At 39.7% G+C, this 20,528-nt stretch overlaps 1 protein-coding gene across 3 annotated transcripts in view; it reads left to right on the forward strand.

The window, feature by feature from the left end:
- The window catches only part of LOC129696331 (coiled-coil domain-containing protein 178), a 235,011-nt gene that overhangs the window by 187,651 nt on the left and 26,832 nt on the right, over window positions 1-20,528 (forward strand). For all 3 annotated transcript variants that reach the window (XM_055634151.1, XM_055634150.1, XM_055634152.1), the window contains one exon: window positions 11,620-11,754. In XM_055634151.1, the coding sequence (XP_055490126.1) occupies window positions 11,620-11,754 (135 nt within the window). The remainder of the gene's footprint in view (window positions 1-11,619; window positions 11,755-20,528) is intronic.

Genomic DNA, 20,528 nt, shown 5'->3' on the forward strand with positions numbered 1-20,528 from the left:
CACAGGCAGTGGCAGATCTGTAGCGGTAGGTTTTGTAACAACGCTCAGCTTTGTACTATACTTGTTCATACTAAAATATTTTGTTTCAAATGGTGTACAAGGCCATGTTTATAGCTGCTAGGATGCTTTGCATATAATACCCCCCACAAGCTCACTGCACCAATGCAAAGAGGTTCTTTAACATAGCTTTCCCAGTGCAGAACAATTTCTGGCATTTAATCTTTTGGCAATCTATAATTTTATATCCATTTCCCTGAACATGGTAGCATATAGGAGTTTCTTTTTATTTTTTACTAACAGTTATAACACTAATGGTGTCCAACACTCAGTAAACCAGAACACTGCAATCCAATAAATATAAAAACAGCTTTGCTGTTGAGAAAAGTAAAATAAAAACATACTTTTCAAATATTGAGACATGTTTTTTGTTGTATGGCTTCAGTGCAATATTGCAACTGACTAAGGTGTAGCATTGGAAAGCATCAATGGTCTTATGTGGCCTTTGCAGTGAGAAACAGACCCAATTCAACCAGGTATTTAAATGTTGTTCCCTGTATTTAATGTTGCCTGGATGTAATTATGTAAGCATACTTAATTAATGGAGATGGATGATTAGATAAATGTAATTTCAAGATTGCTTCTGTTACTACCACTCTGATTTCTTAGTCGTTTTTACTATGGTGGACCACCTAGGCTCAGCTCGTAGCCCGTAAAGAGGCCTTATGAGACACAGTTAAAATGCTTCCATTGAGTCCTGTTTTCACCTTAAATCCTGGACACTTATTTCATGAATTTATATATACATTTATTTTTATTTTTGGTTAGAGATCTCTTTTGTCACATTTAAATTAAGTTTATGTACAGTAACAGGCTAATAACTCAGTTGCTTCAGTTGCTTGTTAAAGTCAAGCATGTGTCTTTGTTTCATGTTACTAATGATGTGGAACCATGGAAGCCCATGCATATTTCGCTTGGACGATGTGGGAGCGAACACTGAAAGCTCATTACTTGGCTCCCCATTGGAATCCGGCAGGAGTCTGCTCATTGAAAAGACTGTGGGGGCTTTGACAGAATTATTATACTGAATATTTTTAGACTCATTAACTATATTACCAAAGCAAAACATATCTCCCTTAACATGCAGATATGCTGAAGCCATAGAAACTTTCTTTAGTTAAAAAGGTGGAAAATAATGCTTTTTAAGAGGACAGAGAAAATATTTGTCTCTTAGTTCTTAATTTTACAGCTAAAGTCTTTGCTATTTAATCTTCAACTAACTTCTGGGCGAGGCATGATTATTTTATCATTCATAATTTGGTTGTATTTTTTGTACTATAGACCCTTCAAAAGAAAAATACTAAAATTGTCACACAACACTAGACATTGCACTCAATTTAAGTACAATAACTTTAATGGTCCTGTCCTGCAGTTGTAAAATATATAAGGAGGCAAATTATAAAGGGATTTAACAAGATACTTCCTTACTGCATAAATATGGTTGTGCATCATCCAATGAATTTTGTGGTGATGAGTGAACATTTTGTCCTATTATGCAATATAGCAATTGTATTATTTGGATTATTGGGAACATCATTAAAGACTCTCTAATCTACATATATAAATTAGTTACAATTGATATAATTAAAGTATTAGTCCCTAAAATAAATTGAAAATAGCCTTCAAATTTCATGAAGATTGTCATTTTTGAAATGAAGTGAAAATAATTTATTTAATTGATCTAACGTGCACATATAAATTCTGTCTAATTAGCATAATTCAGTAATGAGCTTTCCCTTTTAGCACAGTAGGTATACTGACATTTTAAACTGACGTTTTCATAAACATAAATCCTCAGAATTTCATGTTGGATGGAATGCCTTTTGTGGCTAAACTAATTTACACGTACAAGTGCTTCTATTTAATTTAATTGGTTTGGCATTGTTAATGCTGAAAAGGATTTTCTAATCTTGGACCATAGTTTTGTTTTACTAATTGATGGTAAATAATTAGCACAGGATAGCAGTATGTTTACACATTTGAAGATAAAATAAGTCACTCTGTTGCCAGCCAGTTTTCTCATATCTATCATCATGGAAATTTGTTTTCCTACAGGTGAGCAAAAATCGCCTTTAATGGCATTATCATTCAAATGTCTAAAATACTAAATAGATCTGCATTCTTTGGTTTCAATAAAATATTAAACCATTTAATACTATCTGCATTTATTTCCCTTGTATAGTTTTAGCACTCAGAACTTTTATTAAAACAAAGAAATATCCCATAGAGACATAGTCATAGAGTGATACAATGTGGAAACCGGCCTTTCGGCCCAACTTGCCAACACCAGCCAACATGTCCCAGCTATAAATGCAAGCATTTGGCCCATATTCCTCCAAACCTGTCCTATCCATGTACTTGTCTAAATGCTTCTTAAATGTTGTGATAGTCCGTGCCTCAACTACCTCCTCTGGCAGCTTGTTCCATTCATCCACCATCCTTTGTGTGAACAAGTTACCCCTCAAATTCCTATTAAATTGTTTCCCCTTCACTTTAAACCTTTGTCTTCTGATCATCGATTCACCTATTCTGGACAACTCTGTACATCTACCCGATCTATTCCTCTCATGATCTTATACACCTCTCATCCTCCTGCGCTCCAAGGAATAGAGCCCCAGCTTACTCAACCTCTCCCTTTTGCTCAGACCCTCTAGACCTGGCAACATCCTCGTAAATTTTCTCTGTACCCTTTCCAGTAACACGGTGCCCGGAACTGAACACAATACTCTAAATGTGGCCCCACCAACGTCTTGTCCAAGTGCAACAAGACCTCCCAACTTCTATTCTCAATTCCCTGGCTGATGAAGGCCAATGTGCCAAAAGCCTTTTTCACTACCTGATCTACCTGCGACTCGACCGACAAGGAACGATGCACCTGCACTCCTAGATCCCTCTGCTCCACAACACTACCCAGAGTCCTACCATTCATTGTGTAGGTCCTGCCCATGTTCAATACTGTAATACTTGCATTCTGAAAAATGCTTTCTCTAGATTTGGCTGCATCCAGGCATTTATTCACAGCCGAGAGAATGTTGAATGTCTCCCCATGGACATAAGAATAGCAAATTATATAATATGTAACCATATTACATTTTGCATTTGATAAATGCTGGCAAAAAATCAGTAGGTCAGACAACACCAATGGAGAAGGAATTAACCTTTCAGATCAATGATGTTTCAGATCAGTAGTATTTTACTTTTGAATAGACTTAACATTTCAAATTGATGAGCTTTTATCAAAATCTTTCAAGACATTGAGCCAAAATATTAACTATTTCTTTCTCCTCAGATGCAGCTTGACCTGCCAAGTATTTTATGTCCTTACTTTGTACAATGTAGATTTAAGAAGTACCTTGAAGTTGAGAAAGAGTTTGAGAAGTGGATTGGTTTATGAATGGAATGCCAGAGCCTGCTAGCTAAAAGTATGTTGAAAAAATGGGAAATGCACAAAAAGCTGAAGTTGGAAATTTGGCCTAAAGTTGAACATAGACATTGGCAATGATGAAACCATGATGATGAGAATTTTTTAATTGAATTCTTGTTGTACTTAGAGTGAATTTGGGAGTTGAGGACAGTGATCATGCAAATGTGCATATGGCAGCTGGGGTTTAGAAGTGCTTAATTTTATGAATGTTGAAAGGTAATACATTGATGAGAAGATAAATGTCATAGTCAGGCCTGCATGCAACAAAAACACAAAGGGCTTTAACATCAAATAGTTTATGACAGTGTAAATAGAGAATTGAAATAGTAATCATGTGTGATGAAGAGCAAATGAAAATGGTGATTACTCCACAATTAAGTTGGATAGGTGAGGAAAAAAAAAAGTTAACATTTCAGGGCAAAGAATTCAACCTGAACAATTAATTTTGTTTCTCATCTCACAGGTGTCACCTGACATATTGAGTACTATCAATATTTTCAGTTTTTATCTTTATATTTCCAGCATCTAGAGTGATTTTAAATTTCATTTTACAAATAATTTGGATCAGTCTGAAATCATTCAAGGAGGGGAATTGAATCAATGATCAGCACATGGAATTTGTAGTTGGAGACGGGGGGTGGAGGGGGGGGGGGGGGGGGGGGGGGGGGGGGTGGGGGTAGGGGGAGGTAAACAATGGCTACAATCGTACAACTTGCTTTATTTTAGGAACATCTTGTCTCTTCTAAGACTGATTATCTGACAGTCAAACCAACATCAGTCGAAGGATCATGAAAGTTGGTAGGGTCATCTAAATAAACATGGAACCTGGCATTATGTTTAAGAATGATATTACCAAAGGGCGGTATGTAAATGATCAATGGAATAGGCGCCAGGATTAATCCCAAGATAGGTAACAATGGAGTTAGCTGTGGACATTCCTTATTAGTTGGACAATGGAGCAGATTTGTTATGAAAGGATTGCTTGGTTAAAAGGTTCATAGCTTGAAATTTCAATGAGAAGAACAGAACATTTTGTGCCTTTAACAAGCCGCTGGGACCAAACACTCCAATAGAGCAAGGAAGGAATGTGCATCCCATCTTCTAAATGTTCACACTTCACTCTAATTCATTGCAAGCGATAAATAACACCACATTCGTAGCAAAGGTGATAGATACTGACACAATTATTGAAGATCTATGGTGTCTCTAGCTATGCAGCAACACCAATGTCCACCAAGAATATGGAAAATTGCTCAAAAATCCAAACTTGGCAAAGAATATTGACCAATTCTCAATGCTACCAAAGTATCGATATCAAGCAGCATTTTCCCACTGCCAGGACCATGTTGTGGATAAACCCACATTAACAAAAGAGCTGATATCGAAAGGTGAGATAAGTGTAATTATCCTGTACAGATTGGAACTACTTGACTGAAAACAGCATCAAGAATTATGTCAATGCATAATCATAAGAATGTCATTAAGTTTGTTCAGTACAATCATCTGCACTTTAGGACATCATTACAGAGAAACCTCAATGTTCAGTAGCTGGCCCAAATATCTTCAGCTTGTAGATGTTTGTTGCTGGGAGTATTTTGAATCCCTCAGGTAGCGAATAAGTCACCATATCCAGATCTTGAAATTAGGTTAATCTCTAGACTCCAAGTATCAGTGAATGTGCTGCTGACTGCAAATGTGTGTTGAATGATGGTGTCCCCCTACTACTCTCTGCCCTGATTGCATTTCTTAGCCACTTGAAAGAAATATAGAATTATTGAGTAATGTTATGGCAGATGCAGAGCAAGTAAGAGGTACATGCTTATACCATTTGCAGTTTGTACATCATGAGAAATCTTGGCATGTTGCTGACATATATGGAGGACTAAGTATGAAGATAATGTCATCTTCAGATTCAGCCTTTTTTTTTGGCAAAAATCTATTTTGGTGAGCACTATCTCCTTCATGTGAGAACCATCCTATTAATGTGCTTGATTGCTTTTGTTCAGCTGCTGCCTCCTCCATTTATGCATCACTGTGTTCAAGCATGTTTGTGTGTGGAGCACAAGAAATTGTAAATGCTAGAATCTTGAGCAATAAATAAACTACTGGAGGAACGCATTGGGTCAGACAGCAAGTGTGGAGGAAAATGAACACACAATATTTCATATTTGAAGAAGGGTACTGACCCTAAATATCACCTATGTTTAAGAAAGAACTGCAGATGCTGGAAAAATGTAAGGTAGGCAAAAATGCTGATGAAACTCAGCGGGTGAGGCAGCATCTATGGAGGAAAGGAATAGGTGACGTTTCGGGTCGAGACTCTTCTTCAGACTGATGTGGGGGGGGGGGGGGGGAGAAGAAAAGAGGCGGAGACAATAAGCTGTGGGAGAGCTGAGAAGGGGAGGGGAAGGAAGGAGAAAGCATGGACTACCTGAAATTGGAGAAGTCAATGTTCATACCGCTGGGGTGTAAACTACCCAAGTGAAATATGAGATGCTGCTCCTCCAATTTGCGGTGGGACTCACTCTGGCCATGGAGAAGGCTCAGGACACAAAGGTCGGACTCGGAATGGGAGGGGGAGTTGAAGTGCTGAGCCACCGGGAGATCAGGTTGGTTAATGTGAACTGAGCATAGGTGTTGGGCGAAGTGATCGCCAAGCCTGCGCTTGGTCTCACCGATGTAGAGCAGTTGACACCTAGAACAGCGGATGCAATAGATGAGGTTGGAGGCGGTGCAGGTGAACCTCTGCCTCAACCGGAAAGACTGCTTGGGTCCTTGGATGTAGTCGAGGGGGGAGGTAAAGCGACAAGTGTATCATTCCCTGCGGTTGCAAGGAAAAGTACCAAGGGAGGGGGTGGGAAGGGTGGGAAGGGACGAATTGATCAGGGAGTAACAGAGGGAGCGGTCTCTGCGGAAAGCTGAAAGGGGAGGAGATGGAAAAATGTGGCCAGTGGTGGGATCCTGTTGGAGGTGGCAAAAATTTCGGAGTATTATCTGTTGTATGTGATGGCTGGTAGAGTGGAAGGTGAGGACAATGGGGACTCTGTCCTTGTTATGAGTGGGGGGATGGGCAGTGAGAGCGAAGCTACGGGATATAGAGGAGATACTGGTGAGAGCCTCATCTATAGTTGAGGAGGGGAACCCCCATTCCCTAAAGAATCAGGACATCTCCGATGCCCTGGTTTGGAACACCTCATCCTGGGTGCAGATGCGGCGTAGACGGAGGAATTGGGAGTAGGGGGATAGAGTCCTTACAGGAAGCAGGGTGGGAAGAAGTGTAGTCCAGATAGCCATGGGAGTCAGTGGGTTTGTAGTAGATGTTGGTCAGCCATTTGTTACCTGCGATGGAGATAGTGAAGTGTAGAAACTGTAGGGAGATGTCGGAAATGGTCCAGGTGAATTTGAGTGCCGGATGGGAATTCGTGGTGAAATGGATGAAGTCAGTGAGTTCTGCATGGGTGCAGGAGGTAGCACCAATGCAGTCGTCAATGTAGCGGAGGTAGAGTTCGGGGATAGGGCCACGGTACGCCTCGAACAAGGATTGTTCGACGTACCCTACAAAGAGGCAGGCATAGCTGGGCCCCGTACACGTGCACATAGCTACGCTTTTGATTTGGAGGAAATGGTCTTAAAGCCCTCTGTTTCTTCCTCGACCACAGAACCAACCAATCCAAGTCAACCAATACTCTCCTCCGCCTAGCGGAGCTGGTCCTTACCCTCAACAACTTTCCCTTTGACTCCTCTCATTTCCTCTCTCTGGGCTGCACTTCTTCCCACCCTGCTTCCTGTAAGGACTATCCCCCTACTCCAAATTCCTTCGTTAACGCCGCATCTGCACCCAGGATGCGGTGTTCCAAACCAGAGCATCAGAGATGGCCTCATTCTTTAGGGAACGGGGGTTCCCCTCTTCGACTATAGATGAGGCTCTCACCAGGATCTCATTTATATCACGTAGCTCTGCTCTCACTCCCCATCCTCCCACTCTTAACACGGACAGAGTCCCCCTTGTCCTCACCTTCCACCCTACCAGCCATCACATATAACAGATAATGCTCCGACATTTTCGCCACCTCCAACGGGATCCCACCACTGGCCACATCTTCCCATCTCCTCCCTTTTCGGCTTTCCGCAGAGACCGCTCCATCCGTAACAACGTGGTCAATTCGTCCCTTCCCACCCAAACGACCCCCTCCCCTGGTACTTTCCCTTGCAACCGCAGGAAATGCTACACTTGTCGCTTTACCTCTGCGCTGTGCGCATTAACCAACCTGATCTACTGCTGGCTCAGCACCAATTCCCCCTCCCATTCCGAATCCGACCTTTCTGTCCTGGGCCTCCTCCATGGCCAGAGTGAGTCCCACTGCAAATTGGAGGAGCAGTACCTCATATTCCGCTTGGGTAGTTTACACCCCAGCGGTATGAACATTGACTTCTCCAATTTTAGGTAGTCATTAATTTCTCCCTCCTTCTCCTCCCCTTCCCAGCTCTCCCACAGCCTACTGACTCTGCCTCTTACTTTCTTCTTCCCACCTCCCCACCCCCACATCAGTCAGAAGAAGGGTCTCAACCTGAAACGTCACCTATTCCTTCACTCCATAGATGCTGCCTCACCTGCTGAGTTTCTCCAGCATTTTTGTCTACCCAAATATAATCTATCCATTTCTCACCACGGATGCTGCCAGGCCTGCTGAGTTCCTCCAGCCATTTGTTTGTTTTTTTTGCTCGATATGTTTGTATGTGTTGTCTTTTGATGAAGTACTTGTCATGTCTGAATAAATTGCAGTATATTACGACTTTAAGACCAGGGTGTGAAGCGTACAGCAATGGTAAGTGTGTGAGCGTGCATTGGAGCATATGAACATTAGGTAGGTCTTGATTGATTGAGAATGCTGGCAGTGTAGTGTTTTGAACAATGGCTAGGGCTAGTGAGGCAGTAGGTGAATATGACCCTTGAAATTGCATTCACTGACCTTGACCATGCACGTGAGGTCATTGACAGTGCATCTCGGTAACATGTTTTCAGAGCGTGACTTCAGATTTTAACTGCAACAATTATCTCGTCCCAATGCCTTGATCAAATTCACTAGGAACAAAGGAGGACCCGACGTGTGGGGACCGCCGTGAGGGAGGGGGAATAACAAAGAACAATGGAGAACCCAGCGTGGGGGGACCGCCATGAGGGGGGGGGGCTGGAGAACAATGGAGGACCTAGTGTGGGGGGGGTCGCCTTGAGGAAGGTGGGGGACGGAGAGAACAAAGGGGGACTGGTGCGGATACTGTGTATACTTTGGAACTTTGTCAGCGCCTTTATGTGGCGACTATTTGCATACCTTGGGTATGCAAGCAAAGAATTTCACTGTGACCTGTCACGTGACAATAAAGTATTCATTCATTCATTCATTCATTGACGGCTTCCTCATTCTCCAAGGATAGCTCTCTTCACCAGTGCTTTCAGTGTACCATCTGAAAACCACAATGTTCTTTTGCTTCCTCAGTTAGTTTCTGTTTTTAGAATTAGGTTTTCCACCAGCTACAGCCATAATTCTGGAACTTGAAATTGGCGCCAAACCCGGCAACTCTTGTATACTGTCTCAATGTACTATTGCTATACACTTGTACTGTATCTAAGATACACTACAAGTGCATGGTAATACTTGTACTGAACTGTATGCGATAATGAATATTACTCTACCTTTGTACATGTGGCAATAAAGTACCATTGATTCATCTTCTGTTTATGAGGTACATGCTATCCTAAAGTGATCCAGACCAGCACAAACTGTGCAGGCTACCCACAACATGCAGTGCTCTCTAAATCCAAGTTGGGTAATATGAGCAGTTCATTGTGGAGTAAGCTAAGCACATGATGTTGGTACATTCTTTGAATTAGAAGGAATGGTCAGAATTTAGTTGCACATCCGTTCGGGGACTGTCAAAGTTTGCCATTTTATCTCCTTGAGCAGATTGACATGACCAAGAAGAGTAGAGAAGTTTGCAGCTCTGGAAGCATGTTGTAGGACTTTGCCATAGTATTCCATCTAAGACAATAATGTTGCCTCACAAAAGTAAAATCTCAACCTCAACCTAATACAGCTCCCACGGTTGGCAGGTAAGTTTGACCAAAAGGAACTGATGTCCTTCAAGCAGCCAGAACAATGCAGTACACTGATTGTTCAGATGAAAATATAACACAAAAAATGCTTATCTGATTAAAATTCCATCTGGCATTCATAACAAAGGTAGCAGTGCTTTCTAACAGAATGAGGCAAATACCTTATAATTATGCTTTTAAATTTAACTTTAAAGTACTTACATGCTTTTTTTTAATGAATATTTCCTTTTCTCTCAAATTCTATTCAAGATTATTTGTTGAGCTCCTGTCGTGTATTGTACAGAACTGCACCATTTTATCTCACAAATCTGTGTAAGAGTTGCAGACTTTATAAATAGGCTCTTAGCCCACTGTGTCCCAACTCGACTTGTACGAGTCCCCTTTACACTTAGTCCATTGCCTTCTAAACCTTGTGTAAATGTTGTGAGAATACCTGGCCCTGACTTCTTCTTAGGCAATGTGCTCCAGTGTATTTGTAAGTTAAGGGCCTGTCCCACTTTCCCGAGTCCTCTGCCGAGTTGAAAGGAACTTAAAAAAATCAAGATTTTTGTGATCTACGAACTCCTCCTTATCTTTTTCCTCGTGGACTTTTTTGTCATGCTGGAAAAAACGTCCCGACTTACCTGATGCCCCGAGTACCTACAGCTGGCATAATGAGCCGCTACGATATATCTACGGACTCCTACGTCCTCCTACGGACTCGCTACGGACATTCTCCGTGTTTGAATCAGGGGAAAACTCGGGAGAATTCGTGAGTAACTCAGGAAAATGGGACGGGCCCTTTAGAAACAATGCAATATACTGGCCACATTTAATATTTTATTGCCAAATCTATGGGTTGCTCAGTCACTTAGCAAAATGCACCATAATATTGAAATTAAACTTGTTTATATCAAATATTCTCATGTTACAAAATATCTGATGACAATTACATATAACCAAAAGGATAACAAATTCATTACATTTTCATTTTCTGACAGTCGATAACTATTTTCTGTTGAAATTTGTGATAAACCATCTTTAATTTGACTTTTGTTTATTATTTTCTATCAGACGATTTATACGATGTCATGCTTACTCATTTTTCTCAATTTTCACCGTTGAATGCTTCGAATGCCTCGCATCAATCTGATAGAATATAATGTGATAACATAAATCAATTAACCTGCAAAAATATTCTTACAAAAATAGACTTAAATTAATTATAATATGTGATACTGAAATTTATTTTCTAAACACTATATGTGGTTTGCTTCTATGTTTTTCAAATTCTTGATATGATTTAGCCCTAATTAGGTATCCAATAAGTCACATATATTTTATATTTTACCATATGTCTTCATAACTCCCACCTATGCACAGATATAAACAGTTATTGTGAAGTATTATTCTCCATGTGATTGAAAATGGTCAGTTGAATTTTGTTCTTTTATTATCACTGCAAGACAGACGGATGATGTGTTTTTCTGGAAATTTCTTTTCTGTTGTTGTTCTCCTAAAGCAGCTGATGACTGCTTAATGCTCTTTAGTTTTGTCATGCACTAAAGCACATGTTGCTAGGCCATGATAAGCCTTGCAGGAATAAAACCAGCTAGCATGTCTATCAATATATTTTAACTTTACATTTTAAAGTTGAGGTGGGGCCAGTTGGTGCCGCATAAACAGCATCAAATCTGAATGCTTTTAAACAAAAGGGTAAAATAAATCCTTTTGTCGCCTTTATGGAACAGAGTGAAACAGAAATGTTTAACTCATCAGCTTTGCAGTCAGTGCTTTGCCACAGCTAGAACAAAACTGCTGAAGCATTTAGAGAAAATTAACCCCCCATCCTCCTAGCAGCCAGATGTGACTGGATTCTATTGAATGCACATGAGTGGGCTGAAAAATCAGGAGACTGTGAAATTCCTGTCAGGCCTGTACTGTACAGAATGGGCTATTGGCTGCTTTCTGTATTCTCTCCATCATTCTTTTTGAACGCTTCCATTAATTTCTTCTCCTACTCTGACTTTTTTTTAAATTTCATCAGCTCTCCGCACTACAAACCAGGATGCATAAAGCAATGGTGGACTACTCCAAACAACGGGGCCTTTATAGTCAAGCTGAGCTGGCTACGTTCCAGGCTCTCTCTCTTGAGAATGCTCAGAAAATAATAGCTGTGCAGGTATGTTTTAAAGGAGTTATGGAAGAATAATGGGATTAAGAGTTAAAGGGAAATAATTGGAAGTGGAGACTAAGTATTAAAATGCAAACACATTATGGCATAATTGAAATTTTATAATAAGGGAAAATATGCTCATTGTAAGGTATATTCGTATCCCAGTTTTTAAAGTTACATGTCTGCAACTGGAATTTCCTATTTTTGTACATATTTAAACATAGTTTGCCCCATTCTTAGTTTTTATATTCTATTTTTATTTTATTCGCCCCAATTGTTTTATCACTATTTACAACAAGTATATTTATTTTGCTATTTAAATACAGATTTTAAGATGCAGATTTTACTTGTAAAACGAGTATATCTTTTATTTACTCCATTGACGAGTTAAAAGGTGCTAACACACACAAAAACATTTGCACTTTTGTTCTGTGACCTTTTCATGTGCCCAGCTAATATCATACAACGTTCCAATTTTCATCCCCTTCTCACAGGCATTGCTGTTCGTTTTATCTGGTTTGTTTTAGGCTCAAATATACGTTGCATTTCCATAATCTTCTTCTCAAAAATGTTATCAGTTTTTGCCATCTAGGTGTAAAATGAGTAAGTAGACCCTTAAATGGTGCAGTTGCAGTGAATGGAATGCTGTGAATATGAGTGGCGAACAAAAAGGGCCTAAGTTACGAAATAGAGTGCTCTGAACATGAATGATGAACTAAAAGGCCCTAAGCTACCAAATTTACAAATGAAGTTTGATCATGAATAACATCACTCACTTGCAGCCTGTATGGACCATGCGTGTCAATTATTGCAACTGAAAATGTGTATACTTGCAGATTCATGACATCATTTGAATTTACTCATTTAAACTTTGGTATTGTCACACTGCACTTAAAAATATTGCATGAGGTAATCCAAGTTAGAGTCATGCAACGTGGAAGCAGGTCATTCGGCCCATTTTGCCCACACCGACCAACATGTCCCATCTACACTAGTCCCATCTGTCTGCGCTTGGCTCGAATCCCACTATATCTATCCTATCCATGCACATGTCTAAATGTGTCATGAGCTTTGTGATAATGCCTGCCCCAACTAACTCCTCCAGCAGTTTGTTTCATACACCCACCACCCTTTGTGTAAAAAAAAAGTTAACCGTCACCATAAGCCTTTGGTTCTTGATTTCCCTACTCTGGGCAAGAGACACTATGCATTTACCCGATCTATTCCTCTCATGAATTTGTACACCTCTCATCGATAATACACCAATTGATGCCAAGTTACTGCCGTCAATTTCACAATTGCTGGAGGGATGCCTGGAGCCTTTCTGCTGATTCAAGATGTTGTAAGTGTATAACATGAGTTGGGATGAGGTGCATATGTACTGACATGAAGGCTGTACTTAAAAAATATGAATTGTTTTTAAAAAATCATTAAATTAAACTTGTAAAAATGTTAAATTTTATATAACAAAAAATAACCTCAGACATGCTTACAACCATGCCCTGCAGTCACCATTGAAATCCAAAGGGTCTCTGATCTTGCACCAGGTCTAACCTGAAACAAGAATTAGATGATTTCTTGAATAAAATTACTGGGGAGCCTCAGAAAGAGGTAGGAGTGCTGTTGGACAACACGTGTACTCTTGCACATGGGTGCTCTGAACTAGGCAGTATCTTATATTGCTCATTTAGTTTGAGAGTTATGGGGCTGTCCCACTGTACGAGCTACTTCAAGAGTCCTCCCGAGTTTCCCCTGATTCGAACTCGAAGAATTTCGGTAATAGCCACTTGTAGGTACTCGGGGATCTCGTGGACATTTTTCAACATGTTGAAAAATCTTCACGAGCCTTCCCGAGCTTACCGCGTTTCCCGCCTACCTGCCGTTAGCGTTACAAGCCACTAAGAGACGTCCCGAGCTCCGACGTACCCACTACGTACATTCTACGTGCTTCCACGAGTTTTTTTTAAAACTCGGGAGAGCTCTTGAATTAGCTCATACAGTGGGACAGCCCCATAACACATGTTTCAAGTCCCCAATCTACTACAATCAAACTGCTAATTACTGCAGCTCTGCTCTGAACCAATGGCATATCTTAGTGGGAATAGGCCGATGCATATTATACCTGATATATTTTAATAATTGTATTTGTCTCATAATAGAAAAATACTATCTTCAACATAATAAAACAGCTTTTTTTAATTTTAAGTCAACGCGAATGTCACTGAAAAATAATTATTTGAGAAGAGGTTTATACACAATTTTGGTTAGATAGCGTGGTCAAATTACAAAAATAATAGAAAATATCAAATTGAGTAGTAAATAACAAAGACTGTTCAAAATTCCTATTAGCTGTTACTGTAGAAGAATAAACGGTATGTTGACTGACCTGTGGTGCTAGTGGTAGGACCCTCATCATCCATCTGCTCAGTTTCTGGTATAACCAGCATGAGATCTTTGCCAAAAATAAGGATGCCATATAAAATCTTTATATCTCTCAAGCAGCATCTTGTTGCAACTGACATTGTATCACAAATTAAATGTTGCTTTTTCAAAAAAAAAATTGCAAGTGAAATGAGCAAAATAATCGTCCTTTTTCAAATGGTATGTCAAAAATGTGTACAAAGTGCTGAAAACATTTTGTGATTTTTAAATATGGGAGAGTCAACACTTGGAGAGAGCTAGTGTAAAATAATCAAATCTACTGTAATCCATTCATGCCACTTACATATTCACACTTGCAAAATATTGCTCTGTCCCTATCACAGTTCATCTGAATATCTCATTGCCCGTCCTAATATCTAATTGCACTGAAATCAACACATTTTATAGTCCTGGGTGGTAATGTTACCACAACATTATTAAGATGTAGACCCAGTCTGGGCAATTCATAATCTTAAGAATTACTTAATGTATAAATCAACATAAAAATAAATTGTGACTTTGTAGGTTGCCCGTTAATTACACAGTTCACTTCCATGTTGGTTATTGTTTGATTAGTAATACTTTGAGTATGCATTTCACTGAAGGAGTGTAGTGGGTATTGTTATAGTGTTGTTAAAAATGAATTATATTTCTCTCTTTTGATTCCTGTGCTCTGTTCAACAAAAATTTGTTGAAGATGTATCAGTTAGTAACGTTATTCAGCTGAGTATATTCTATTTAGAAATTGCAGTGCAGCAGGACCAAAGACATTAAATATGTCACCCAGCTAAACAAAAAAGTGAAAAGTAAGCGAAAGCTTTCTCATGGAGGAGACATTTTGAATGATTGTATTTATGTTCTTTGGAGCGATTTGTAAGGAGAGATTGGACAAACTATGATTGTTTTGTCTGGAGTGAAGGAAGCTGAGGGCGACTTTATAGAGGTTTATGAAACCTTGAGTTCATAGAGATGGTAAATGGCCATAGTCTTTTTCCAGGGTAGGGACATTTAAACTAGAAGGTAGAGGTTTAAGATGAGAAGGGAAAGAATTAAAGGGGACATGAAAGGCAAGATATGCACTCAGAGGAGAGTGGACATATAGAATGAACTGTCAGAGGAAGTGGTTGAAGTAGATGTGGATACAACTATAATTTTTGAAAGGCATTTGGACTGGTACATGGATAGGAAAGGTTAAGAGGTGATATCGACCAAATTCAGGCAATTGAAACTAGCTCAGGAAGGCACCTTGGTCACATTGAATAAGTTGGAGCAAAGAGCTTATTTCTGTGCTCAATAACTCTATAATCAATTTGTGCAGGCATGGGCCATCAAATAACAAGAAGATCAATGAGCAAGCAGGTAACTTTTTTTAATCACATTATTTGAGGGATAAACTTCTATCAGCTTAGCAAGAAAGCTCTTACATTAAACTTTGAACAATCCTTTGTGTAAATTGTTGCATATGCAAGAGAAAGTTTAATGTCTCATCCAACATATACTTCACCATCAGCAAAGCCGTCTCTCAGTATTGCAGAGGTTTCAGTCGAGATTGTATACTCAAGTCTATGAAAAGGTAATATATTCGGACAGTGGTACAATACTATCACTGAACCGAAGGAGCAGAAATGCCCTGCACTTTTTCAGTGATCCCATAGTGATGCTAAACACATCATGCTTACTGACTTCCCCACCAAAGGGATTAATAGGTTGTGCTGCCTCAAAAAGGCAACCAATATCTTCAAAGACCCACACTATTCTGGTCACTCTCTCGTTTCACTAATACCATCATAAAGGTGGAACAGGAACCTGAAAACCGACTACCGGGTTCAAGATCGGGTTTTTCCCAGTAACCACCATGCTCTTGAACATTGCATGACACTAATCGAAAGCTCAGCTACTATGATCTTCCATGGACTGTGTCTTTGGTTGCACTATGCACCATTAATGATTACTTATTAATTTATTGTATTATTGAGTAGTATATATTTATGTGTGCTATTATGTTAACTGGCCTCTTGAGACGCAGCAAGTAAGGAATTTCATTGTTCTGTTGCCAGTACATATGACAAACACTCTCACTAAACCTATTTTTATATGATTTTGCCAACTTTGGATTAAATTAACAGTCTCAGCACAGAGCTGTGATTGAATTTGTTGGAATGTGATGCTGAGTACAACCTAATACAGCACAATTATTGACTGAGGCATAAAGAAACTTCAGGCAACAACTTGGTAAACCCTTTGAGCATAGACAGCACACCAAGTTAATGGGCTGGTCATATTACTGTTCCTCTCTTCCCCAACAGTGTGCAGCATCAGTTGCAGATTAATCATTAATCATATCAATGTACGGTAAGTCCTTTAAAAGAGGGGGGAGGGGAGAAGGGGGGAGAAGGAGTGGAGACACTTTTAAGAAGCCAAACAACTTTTAATAAGCCAGAGATACACAGCTGTGAAGTTCAGCGGGCATTTAACATCAGTTATCCTTGGTTCTGAAAACTTGTGCTTACGTTTTCTTTTCCCCAATGAGCCAATGAAAGGTCAGCAAAGGCGATTAACTAAAACTACCTACGACTACCTCGACTACCTATAACTACATGGCGACCCCACTACAACTGCACCTACAACTACAGAATTATCAATTTTCTTCATGGCGACCAATTTTTGGTCTCAGAAAAGTTTTCACCATGTTGAAAAATTTGCGGCGACCATACTGAGGCCACGACTAGTTCCCAGAATGCGGGAACTCCTTGTGCCATGGAGGAGACTCACCAGTGACCACCGGCGAACATGTGGCGATCATGTGGCGACCCTGTGGTGAGCGCAGAGTGTCCTGTACTTGCCTAAAAAGTCGCCTAAGTGGGACAGGCCTATTATGTGATTTTTTTTCCGCGACTTGCCGGCACCCGTCAAAGTCGCAGCAGGTCGCTGAAAATGTTCAAAATGTTGAAAATCCAGCGGCTACCAGAAAAAGGTACGGCTCTTTCGGCGACTACTCATGACCATGCAGGCGTCACCCCGTGACATGTCGTGTAAGTGGGACAGACCCTTTATCCATTTTCATTTTGATATTGATTTGAAAACTTTTCATTTTTTTATTTTATAAAACATTGGTAGTTATATTGCTTTATGTGCATGTTGTACCATATCACCTTTTAGCACAAGGCAGAAGCTTAGAAACATAGAAAATAGGCGCAGGAGTAGGCCATTCGGCCCTTCGAGCCTGCACAGCTTCACCTAAACTCATTTTTTTTTTTTAATTTGAATACTGACTTGATCGTATGATGGTAATATCAAACTTGGTACATCATTTCTCATATCATAATGCAGTTCCCACTTCCTGCTCGACTACCTTTTAGCTTGAATACCAAGTGGTCTTTCTGTTTCATGCCTTTTGGAGTTGAAACTCTCTTTCGCTAGGTCAAATGAGCTAAACTATAGTATTTCTAATGAAAATCACCCAATTTATCATTCCCTCTTTAATTTCTCATAGATTACTGAATATGCATTGGAGAGCACTTCAGTTTTTTTTCGCATTTAGTAATATAAATCCACAATTTTATAGTAATATGCACACAAACACTTTGATCCCTTAATTAAGCAAAAGGCAGTAAATACTATTAGCATTAAATAACTTGGACATGAGCATGGAGTACCAGTAACAAACAAACAACAGAAAAACAACTGAAGCAAAACAAAGATGATATAGACCAGTGGATAAATATGTGTACATTTTCTGGCAAATTATTGAAGTTCAGAATTTAGATTTGATCTGTAACCCGAACTGTTCATAAGGGGAAATTGCGGCTACTTGGCAATATATTTAAATTAAAAAAGAAGTCAACCAAGTGCAATGTGTCGTTAAACCAGGACATTTAACTTAACCATTCATATACTGTATAGTTGCTCGTCAAAGATCCCACATGTTAAAAGACACCTGCAGCCCGACAGTAGCTAACTGACTACAATGCCGCCTTCAATGCCATAATCCCAATCAAACTCATCTCTAATTACCAGGACCTAGGAGTCAGTATCCTGTCTGTAACTGCAGCCTCTACATTCTGGCCCACAGCCAAGAATCAGTGAGGATAAGTGACCAAAATATCCTCCATCATAATTCTCAATATTAGTGTCTCCCAAAGATGCATTTTCAGCCCTTTACTATACTCCCTATGTGCTCAAGTCTGTGCGGTCAAATTCTGCTCTAACTCCAGTTACAAAATTGCAGATGACACCACCATAATGGGTCGGATCTCAAACAATTTCAAAATGGGGTACATGAAAGAAACTTAGATTTTAGAAACTTGCTCAATATCAACAAGATGAAAGAGATAGTTATTGACATCAGGAAATGAGCTGGTGTACATACACTACTAGGCCAACATCCATTGTGCTGGTGGAAATGGATGGGAGCTTCAAGTTCCTAAACATAAATGTCATCAACAATTTGTGCTGGACCAACAACATTGAAGCTACAATCAAGAAAGCACAAGAAAGCTATAACCAAGAAAGATGTTGGACCTCTGCTTCCTCAGAAGACTAATGAAGTTCAGCATATCCCCAACAACTCTTATCAACTTCTATAGATGCACTCTAGTAAAATGGTAAGATCCAAGACCAAGACCGCAAGAAATTGCAGGGACATCACACAAACCAACACCCCTAACCATCAATTCCATCTTCACCACATTGTGTCTGGAAAACAGCCAACATAATCAAGGACCACTTACACCCACATTGTTTCCTCTTCCCTCTCTTGTTGAAGATGCAGAAGCTTGAAAGCATGTACCATCAGATTCAGGAACATTCCCCATTGTTACCAGACTGCTGAACGGAACTCTAGTACATTAAGGATGTAGTTTTGATCTTCTTATTTAGGACCTTCTCTGTAGCTGTAACACTGTAACATTGTAATACCATATTCTGCACTATCTGTTGTACTTATGTAAGACTTGATTGTACTCATGTATAGTATGATTTGACTGGACAGCTCGCAAACAAATGTATTTACTGTTTCTGTATATATGACAAAAATAAACCAATTCCAATATCAAACGCTCGTTCGTACGTATGGGTTGTACATAAACCTTAAAATGCCCATCAAGATGGCTTGATGCTATAATTGTTATAGGATAGGATGCATTGCATGTAGTTGCAGTCCTTCATTGAAAGTTGTCCTATAAGCTTAGTAAATAGGGAGGCAATAAGTCCGCTGAGATAATGTACATACAATGGAGTCAAAGGATGGAAAAGTGGAAATAGCACTCAATGGTAGCCATTGCACACTTGAAAAGATTGCAAAAATGCTACAGGTAAGGCCTATCAAAATAAAGGCACCAGCCATATGAAATCATTAGTACTGTGGGAAATTATTCTATGATTGCACAAGATACGTACTTGGAATATTTCCACTACCTTCCAGTGAATCTTACTATGGGTGAGATAGGCTTTTCGATGCTATTGCAGAACTGGTTCTCTTGTTAGCCATCCTAATTATGGGAATGCCCCAGTGATCCTGGATATGGACTGGACACACTTAGATTTTCAAAGAGCTGTAACCTGGGACCATGAGGAAATCCAGAAACCACTCAAACTCTGGGTTCACTGAGTAGTCACACAACTGGACAATGCTGACAACTTGGCTGGGCTGTTTGCAGCTGCATACAGTTATGGATTGCAATGAATAGGTCATAGAGCAAGGGTTTCCAACCGGGAGTAAATTTACCCCCAGGTGGGTAAATTTCGCCTACCCAGGGTGTAAATTTGTTGATTCTGAATTTGTACATATTTTTTCTCATTGACTGACTATGTTTCGTTCTGGTATACTGGTATCTGTTCATCATTAGTTGTTCATAAATAAGTGAAATAACATTGTTATGTGTTATTAAAGTGTCCAGAGGACAAAAAAAAGATCGGGAACCCCTGTCATGGAGCCACTCAGCATTGAAACAGGCCATGCGGCCCAACTTACTTACACCAACCAAGTTGCCCCATTTAAAATAGTACCATCTGCCTGCTTTTGTCCCAAATCCTTCTAAACCTTTCATATCTATGTACCTGTCCAAATGTATTTTAAACATTGTGATAATACCTGCCTTAACTACCGCCTCTGGCAGCTCATTCCGTACACCCACCACCCTTTGTGTGAAAAATTTGCATCTCAGGTTCATTAGATCTTTCTCCTCTCACCTTAAACCTTAAACTGGTTGTTGACTCCCCTGCATTGGGAAAAAAGACTCTGCATTTACCCTACCTATCTCACTCATGATCAGGTAGAAGGTGCATTCCAAAAATTATGGGAAACATTGCCATGAAGATAAGCCTTTACTTTGTAAGATGCTATCATTTGAAATTGCAAG

This window comes from Leucoraja erinacea, chromosome 4 (assembly GCF_028641065.1).
Source record: "Leucoraja erinacea ecotype New England chromosome 4, Leri_hhj_1, whole genome shotgun sequence".
NCBI lineage: Eukaryota > Metazoa > Chordata > Chondrichthyes > Rajiformes > Rajidae > Leucoraja > Leucoraja erinaceus.